The sequence below is a fragment of the Gasterosteus aculeatus genome, chromosome 20 (assembly GCF_964276395.1).
Source record: "Gasterosteus aculeatus chromosome 20, fGasAcu3.hap1.1, whole genome shotgun sequence".
Classification (NCBI taxonomy): Eukaryota; Metazoa; Chordata; class Actinopteri; order Perciformes; family Gasterosteidae; genus Gasterosteus; species Gasterosteus aculeatus.
The window spans coordinates 14,592,135-14,601,805 of record NC_135707.1 but is presented as its reverse complement, the minus strand read 5'-3'; the positions used below and the strand labels follow the sequence as shown (position 1 = coordinate 14,601,805).

Genomic DNA, 9,671 nt, shown 5'->3' with positions numbered 1-9,671 from the left:
GCGTCAGGGAAACCGCAGCGTGGCAGAATATGTGATTGAATTCCGAACACTGGCTGTAGAGAGTGGGTGGAACAACGAGTCCCTACAGGCAGTGTTCTACCAGGGGTTGACCGAGCCACTGAAGGACGAGTTAATTTCCTATCCTGAGCCACAGAATCTCGAAGACCTGGTGGCCTTGTCCATCCGGGTGGATAACAGATGTCGGGAGAGAAGAAGGGAGAGACGGTTGGGATTGCCAAACCATCCACGGTCACCCAATTTCTTTCAAGGCACAGAGCACCCCAATCGCCCGACACTTAGCGAGACAAGGGAGGTGAGACTGCCTGACCCTGAACCAATGCAGGTGGGCAGACAGGGGTTGTCCACTGAAGAGCGCCAGCGGCGGCGAGATACCAGGAGCTGCCTCTACTGCGGACGTGCGGGCCATTACATCTCTTCCTGTCCTCAGCGCCAGGGAAACTCCCGGGCTCGCTAAATTTGGGAGGCCTTCTAGCGAGCCAAACCACTCAGACCCCCTCCCCTCGTGCCAGACCCCTTTTTCCTGTCACCCTCACCAAGAGAGACCAGTCTGTGGAGATTAATGCACTCGTTGACTCTGGCGCAGATGACAGCTTCATCGATGCTAGTCTGGTGGAACAGCTGGGGCTCTCCAAGGAACAACTTCCGGAGGCCATGGAAGCGACCACCCTCGACGGCAGACTACTAGCACGGGTAACCATGAGAACGGAGCCAGTGAAGATGCAGTTATCGGGCAACCACTCGGAAGACATCTCCTTCTTCATCCTGTCCTCACCACACATGCCCCTGGTTCTTGGTCACCCTTGGCTGAGGAAACACAACCCCACCCTGGATTGGGTGACAGGCAAGGTAACTAGTTGGAGTACTCACTGTCATGCTAACTGTCTTAAATCTGCCTGCTCCCACTCTATCCCCCGCCAGGTGGTGTCTTCCCCCCCCCCCGGATTTGACCCGAACCCCTTCGATCGGCGGTACTCCAGTGGGCACACGCCTCGAGGATTACTTGCCATCCGGGCGTGGCCCGTACCATGGCGCTGTTGCGCAGACGCTTCTGGTGGCCAGCCATGGGAAAGGACACTCAGGGGTTTGTCGCTGCCTGTCCAGTCTGTGCACGGAATAAGGGAACAAATCGACCCAGTGCAGGACTACTTCACCCTCTACCAATTCCCAGGCGGCCCTGGTCCCACCTGGCTCTGGATTTTGTAACCGGTCTTTCCCTATCTGAAGGTAACACAGTTGTTCTAACCGTAGTTGATAGATTCAGCAAATTTGCACACTTCGTGCCCCTCCCAAAACTACCCTCAGCTACACAGACTGCTGCTATCCTGGTCAAGGAGGTTTTTAGGATCCACGGTCTGCCGAGGGACATCGTATCCGACCGAGGTCCCCAATTCACATCAGCGGTATGGAAGGCATTCTGCACTGCCATCGGCGCCACTGCCAGTCTCTCCTCCGGATTCCACCCCCAGTCCAACGGCCAAGCGGAGAGGGCCAACCAGAAGATGGAGGCAACACTGCGATGCCTGGTCTCTTCTAACCCCACCACTTGGTCCTCCCGGCTGCCTTGGGCTGAGTATGCCCACAACACGCTCCCTACCGCCGCCACAGGTATGTCGCCCTTTCAATGCCTATACGGCTATCAACCCCCGTTGTTCCCCTCGCAGGAGAAGGAGATTGCGGTTCCCTCGGTCCAGGCTCATTTCCGGCGCTGCCACCGGACATGGCACCAGGCCAGGGCAGCCCTCTTGAGAGCTTCTGGTCAGTACCAGGCCCAGGCCAACCGTCGCCGTTCCCCCGCACCCCACTATAAAGTGGGGGACAAGGTCTGGTTGGCCACCCGGGACCTTCCACTGCGAACTGAATCCAAGAAGCTGAACCCCAAGTATATTGGGCCGTTCAAGGTAGAGAGGGTCATCAACCCGGCAGTTGTCCGGCTGAGGCTTCCCAAATCCCTCAAGGTACATCCTGCTTTTCATGTATCCCGCATCAAGCCGGTCCTTCTCAGTTCCCTGCTACCCCCTCCCTCTCGGCCTCCTCCCCCTCGGATGATTGACGGAGGTCCTGCCTACACGGTGCGACGCATCATGGACTCCCGGCGACGAGGCCGGGGTTTCCAGTACCTTGTGGACTGGAGGGGCTATGGTCCAGAAGCAAGGTGCTGGGTTGGGTGACAATAGTTGCTATGCTTTGGTATAGAAGCACATTGTCACTGGTTGTTACAGAAATATATAAAGCAATCTTATTAAATGTAGTTGTCTGATAATGAGTGACAGGCTGACACGCAGACAGACCAAAACATTCAGACCAGCAGGCAAGGTACCTTCAACTTCACCTAAGAAAATGTCTTTAAACTGTTGGAGGAACCTGGAACACCCAGAAAACCCCAGAAAGAGGGAGAACCTGTTTATACAAATGGATAAAAATCTGGCAACGTCTTGCTGTCAGTTGACATGTTAATATAGAAGACGCACATATCTTCTATATACAGTACATACGCCATGGTATGATATGTGTATAACCCACTCACTAACCAGCTGTCTCTCTCATAGTCTACATTGTACTGTATGTGAAGACCTAAAAACACCGTCACACACAAAGCATTTCCGGAATCACAGCTTTTAGAAGGGAAAACCACATAATGTCATAAAGTAACTCCCACTTCCAACATACTGAAGGCTTCAGTAGCTGCTGTGCACCTACAGCGTGTTCTGTAGTCGGTGCACTGCGTCTGTCCTGCACACTGTTGACAGTCAGTGGGTAAAATTAGACATCAAACAGTGAGGCTTAATGTTTGTCTCTGACATCTGTCTCAGTGCTGCTCACTGTTTATTGTTTCACCTCCACTTTATTTACAGCTGACTTAATTATTTCCATGTTTGATCTTTTCGAGGGATGTTGGGGGCATTAATTTTCCCGATGTGTCCACACAGTCACACATGCGAAGTCCAGAGGGTGTGCATACAGCCTCCGCCCCCCCCCACACACACACACACACACACACACACACACACACACACACACACACACAGACACAGGCATACGTACTCAGGGCTCTCCTTTTCACTTGCAGTGCAGGTGACAGAGACCTCAACCACAAGATGGATGTCTGTCTCACTGCAACATCTTAAACCTGTTACCTCTGAGTAGATGTTTATTTGAATTCTCCTTCCCGCCGTATCACATACAAGGGGGGAATTCTCTTGAACTGCAGCAACAGGAGTGTAAATATTATGGGGAAAGCCACTGAGACATGAAATGTAGCTTTAATTACAACATTGATATATTGAGGTCAGTCCCTCAGCGCATGTGGAAGGAACTTGACCTTTCCTTTTTCTACCCATGATTTCTTGTTTGATTTGGTGTAGACACTCATTAAACAAATGTATATACTGCATTATATATGGTACAATGTGTTTGTATAAGGACAAGATGTATGGTGAAGGCTAAACAGGGTGCTGGGGGCTGATTTTAAGGCCAAGGCACAGTTGTGAAACTGGATGAAATATCAAAGACAAGTTATGTAACTTAACCAGACGCTATATGAGTAAAACGCATGCACAAAATGAAACATGCTCATGAATAATTAATTTTGTAAATTAAATAATTTTTAGGAATACAATAATGGTTCGAAATTACACAAAAACCAAAATTAAATATCAGAAAAACATTATTATTTATTTAAAATGTGACTATTGTAATTCATAGGGACCTACTTCAAGGTGTTTTTTTTATCCTGAATGAAGTTAGCGAACTGATTTTACCTTCTTTTGATCAAAATGTTTCCAATCTCTGATTGGCACAGTGAAGCATGTGAAAACACTTCAAACCACTGAAAGGGAGCACATGTTTCAAACTTTGGATGAGTAATTTACATTCATACCCCTAACCCTTGCTCCTAGAAAGATACTGATTGAGAAATTGTTAACAGGGCCTTTAAAAAGTTAAAATGTTTACAGTATGTGGATACTGCGATACTGGCCTGGTTTGTCTGAGCCTTCTTCTCCACAGTTTATACTGTATAAACATGTTAACCATCCCCGCCACCTCTACACTGTCAAGATTAAACACCTACATTAAACACCTACCTCTGCATGTAGGTGTTTAATGAAATATTCAATATGGGACTGACAAGCATCTATCTCTTCTCCTCCATCTCCTCAGCATGTTGTAGCCAAAAACACATTCTCACTTTACTATTTATTTGATGGTGCAATGATAACTAACATTCTACCTGATGAATACATTTATAAGTTAGGAAAAGTCTTTAGGATTGTGATCTTTAGGCACAGAGCAAGTCATTGTTTAGCAGTGAGGAGTGAGAAGGCTTTCTCTCTGGCTGCAGGTGTGTTTTCATACGGGGTCTTTAAGGTTTGAAAGCACAGACGGGCACATAGACTCCCCCAGTTTACGGACCAAGCTTTATGCAGTTCTCCAAGGGCAAAAGAAACCCACGGCTAATCCCAAAAGGACCCAATTTGACCTTAGTGGTTTGAAAGTATGTCAGATACACCTCATGCTTACTTCATAATTTAATAAGTCATAACCCAAATGGATGAGCTGCAATAACGGTGGCATTCAGTCCCCCGCAGCTACATTGTTGTAATCCAATACTCAGCGCTGGTGAAATTTAAGACCCGGTCTGGGCCGAGCTGGGCTCAGGGAACTGACACGCTCTTAAACATAGTCGTGTCGTGAGGCTTCACGGAAGAGGTCTAATTTGAGTTTTTCTCTTTAGTAAACTATTTCCAAGTAGGGAACAATGTCATAAATACACAACACACAGACAGACAGTGTGTCCTCGCACAATAAAACAGCCTATCCACTCCCACAAAATATAAATCACATCTTGAGTCTGTGTAATCCGGCAACATAATATTATAAATGATTCAAATATTAAATAAATTTTATTTTAAAAAAAACATTGAGAAAATTGTGTGTATGCAAAATTGCTAGAAACAACAAGAGTGTACTTACTGTACACTCTACACTCTAACTGTTTGTGTTGGGTAGCAAACTGGCAACCTGGATATTTTCTAATAGGTATCATGGGTTCCCCACACATAAGCCACAAAGTGAATGTGTACCAAGTAATGACTAACTATTTTCATATACACGTAAGGGTTAACACTTGTGTATGAGATGCATTCTAGCTATTAAACAAAAACGGGAGGAAAAGGCCCAGTACTGGGCTTTTGTCCAGGACAGGTAGTGGTTTATAAAACTAGACCTTGGCAGGACTCTATGTTACAATGCAGATGGTAAGCACCTCTGCAAGTAAAGAAAGGGATAGTTCCACATCAATCAGCAGTTTCTCTTGGAAGTCACTGAATATTCAAGCACATGAGAAGACGGCTTGTGTAAATGTTTGGATTTTGATACGTGTTCAGCACACACACTGTTAACATCATCGTGGGGGACAGAAGTCCCGATGGATGAATGTGGTACAGCCACATATGTACATAGTATGTACACAGCCATCCATCAATTACATTTTACAGCAGCCAAGCATCAATCACCTATTTAGAAAGAGCAACTGATAATGCACAGAACATGCTGCTAGAATGTTGCTAAGCATACAGATTAAGTTAATGGGAACAACTTTTTCATTTGGCCAGTAGCTATTTTGTGGTTGAAGAAAACACAAGGGAATGCGTCTAGCACAGTGGGAAAGCCTATAATTATGATTCTGCTTTTATTACGTTGTACCAGAGTAAGAATGTCGGTCTGTCATTTGGGCATATTTTTGGGCAGAAGCATCCATGTGAAAATGCTGCGCCATAAAAAAAACAAGATCAATACTTCTAGTTAGGGTCATTACTTCCATACATTCCATACAATCTAGCTGAATTTTCTTTTCTGTGGATTGGTAATCAATCCCCCTTCATGGTAAACTTTAACTTCAGAAGATTCAAGCGGTGTGGGTTTCATATTTGGAGTAAAAGTATAAATCACATTACATTTTAACAATGTGACATTTCTATATGAGGTTTGGAACTACCAGGCGGCGGATTTGACTCACAGGAAATGTGAAAGGGTAGCCAAGTTCATTGTCTTTTATCCCAATGATATGGCCCCACTGTGGTGTAGGTAGGATATAAACAGTTCCATAGCTAAGAACCCACGACTGTTTTCTATAACTCATAACCATGCGGGGATCCCATTACAAAACAAATGGATTGAGAAACAGGGAAAGAAGAAGAAGCCGTGCAGAAGAGAACAATCAGTGAAAAGGATTCAGACAAAAATCTAAATAGGCCATAATGTCTTCTGAGTTTTCAGTGAAGGGTAGCACACTGCATTATGCAACCCACATCAATGACCAAACCAAGTACTGTCACGATATCCAATAAATATATTTGCCAGATGAGACTTGAGACCTGGCAAATTTAAAATCAAATAAAACAATGTTCCTCATTCTACACACAGATAATTTGAAGTTCCCTGAACTCATGTCCCCTTATCATATATTATCATCATATTAATTCTATAGTTTTTTTTTAAACATCAAGCTAAAAATCAACAAATTACTGGGGCTGTCAATAGATTTAAAAAATGTAACTAATTAATCGCACATTTTGAAATTCATTAATCTCGATCCATGGCGATTAATGAATGTTGTTGTTGTCACAATGTTGTTTTTAATGAATGTTTGTATTTCTTCCAAAGACTAAATCTTAAAAGTAATGTTCAATCACTTTAGAAAGTGTGTATTTTAGACACTGTTGTTTAATTGTTAATGTTATTTTAAACACAAAACTACACACATTTGGTCATCTTGGGAGACAGAATTCCACAAGCGACTCTTTCTGCTGTCCTTTGCACTTTACTCTCTAGCTTAGGCTAGCAGCTAGCTTAACATAGCAGTGCTTTAAGTGGTCCGTTTGTCACTCACCCCCCTTCGGTTTGATCACGTGGAGTAATTCCTCTTCACAGTTCTCTGCTGTATGTCGCACCACTGTTTGTTTTACTTCCAATACAAAAAGCTCTCTCCATCTCGATGTAACGGACTGCAGCTAGCGGCCGTTTCGTTTCCGTAGTTGTGAGGGGTCAGGACTTCGACTCAGGTGCAGAGCAATAAGGCAACAGAGAATTCTTTCAAGGTTTGGAATCTTTTACTAGGAGAGTAAACTAATGCAAAACAAAGGGGGCACAGGCAAAGGCGGAATCCACACGCTCTTGTAGAAAACAAAAAGGAAGAGAGCCTGGCAACAAAGTAGAAACAAGATTACAAAAACAGCACTGGGAATTTAACAACAAACATGTACCTCTAGGAACGACAAAAGATAACCTGACACAGACAAGTGGGGAACTGAGGCTTAAATACAGGTGGGGGTGATTACAAACTAAACTCAGCTGTGGGGGGAAACTAGATACAGGAAGTGCCGTGGTTACAAAAATAAAACAGGAAGTTAATCTTCAGTCTCTTCGAGTCGTCACAGTACCCCCCCCTCTAGGGGCGTCTCCAGACGACCCAGCATGCTCGGGAAACCGTCGATTGAAATCCCTGATGAGGGATGGGTCCATGATGTTGCCCGCCGGTTCCCACGACCTCTCCTCTGGGCCGTACCCCTCCCAGTCCACTAAGTACTGACAGCCCCTACCCCGCCGTCGGACTGCCAACAGTCGCTTCACGGTATACACGGGGCCCCCGTCGACGAGTCGGGGGGGCGGAGGGGGTCTGGAGGATGGGACCAGTGGGCTCTCCTTGACTGGCTTGACACGGGAAACATGGAACGTGGGGTGAATTCTCATGGTCCTGGGGAGGCAAAGACGGACGGCTGCCGGGTTGATCACCTTGATTATTGGATAAGGGCCAATGTACTTCTGGGCCAACTTGCGGGACTCCACCCGAAGAGGTAAGTCCTTTGTAGACAGCCAGACCCTTTGTCCAGTTCGGTAACGGGGAGCGGGACTCCGATGCTGGTTTGCCCGCCTCTGGTACTGCGCCGACGCGCGAAGTAGGGCGCACCTCGCTCTTTTCCAGGTGAGGTGGCATCTGCGGACAAGGGCATGGGCCGAGGGAACCGAAACCTCCCCCTCCAGGTTGGGGAAGAGTGGGGGCTGATAGCCATACACGCACTGGAAGGGCGAAAAACCTGTGGCAGAAACGGGTAAAGAGTTATGGGCATATTCAATCCAGATGAGATGCTTACTCCATGCCTTGGGGTTCTGCGAGACTATGCAGCGCAACCCAGTCTCCATCTCCTGGTTGTATCGCTCTGTCTGGCCATTGGACTGGGGGTGATACCCAGATGATAGGCTGGCCGTGGCCCCAACCAGAGAGCAAAACTCCTTCCAAAAGTGCGACGTGAATTGCGGGCCCCGGTCAGAAACAACGTCCTGCGGGAGACCATGTAGCCGAAAAACGTTAGACAGGAGAGCCTCTGCCGTCTCCTTGGCGGAGGGTAATTTTCTCAGGGGGATGAAGTGAGCCATCTTAGAAAACCGGTCAATGACTGAGAGGATGACTGTATTACCTTCAGAGGCTGGGAGACCAGAGACGAAATCAATGGAGATGTGGGACCATGGCCGCCGGGGGGTGGGGAGAGGCCGGAGTAAGCCAGCTGGTGGACGACGTGAGGGTTTGCTCTGGGAGCAGACAGGGCATGCAGCAACATACTCCCTCACCTCCTTCATCATGGCAGGCCACCAGAACCGTTGTTGAAGAAAGCTCAGGGTTCGGCCGCTGCCCGGGTGGCAGGTAAGTTGAGAGGTATGTCCCCAGTGAATGACCCGGGACCGCAGGGACTTGGGAACAAATAGGCGGTTAGGTGGGCAACCCTTGGGGACTCTTACCCTCTTGAGAGCTCCCTTAACCTCTTCCTCGACTCCCCATGTCACTGCCCCAACTGTGCAAAAAGGGGGCAAGATGGTGGACGGTGCAGTCAATGGAGCGTCTGGGTCGAATAGTCTTGAAAGGGCATCCGGTTTTGTGTTCTTAGATCCTGGACGGTAAGAAAGAGAGAAGTTGAAACGGGTGAAGAATAAGGCCCACCTGGCTTGTCGGGAGTTGAGTCGCTTAGCTGATCTGATGTACTCCAGGTTCCTGTGGTCGGTCCAGACCAAAAACGGATGTTCTGTCCCCTCGAGCCAGTGCCTCCACTCCTCTAGGGCCAGCTTGATTGCTAGTAGTTCTCGATTGCCCACATCATAGTTTCTCTCTGCGGGCGACAATTTCCTGGAAAAGAACGCACATGGATGAACCTTATTGTCGACCGCAGAGCGTTGGGACAGTACTGCTCCCACCCCAAGATCAGAGGCATCGACTTCGACAATGAATTGAAGCTTGGGGTCAGCATGAGTCAGGATTGGGGCGGAACAGAATAGCTTCTTCAGGCCCTGGAAGGCCTGTTCCGTGGCCGGGGTCCACTGAAAGCTAGTAGCCGTGGACGTGAGAGCATGGAGAGGGGCGGCTATGGAGCTATAATTCCGGATGAAACGTCTATAAAAGTTAGCAAACCCCAGGAATCTCTGCAGTTGCTTGCGGGTTCCGGGCTGGGGCCACTCTGCTACAGCACTAACCTTTGCAGGGTCCATCCGCACACTTCCTGACGACACAATAAAACCCAGGAATGACACCTCTGGGGCATGAAATACACACTTTTCTGCCTTGACAAAGAGCTGATTCTCGAGCAGTCTTTGGAGAACCTGGC

General features: G+C 47.4%; 1 protein-coding gene across 1 annotated transcript; it reads left to right on the top strand.

The window, feature by feature from the left end:
- The first annotated feature begins 372 nt into the window (after positions 1–372).
- LOC144389450 (uncharacterized) lies at positions 373–2,177 on the top strand. The gene is made up of 2 exons (XM_078094084.1): positions 373–867; positions 940–2,177. The coding sequence occupies exons 1-2, from the start codon at positions 673–675 to the stop codon at positions 1,222–1,224; spliced, it is 480 nt and encodes a 159-aa protein (XP_077950210.1). The 5' UTR covers positions 373–672; the 3' UTR covers positions 1,225–2,177.
- Positions 2,178–9,671: the final 7,494 nt, after the last annotated feature.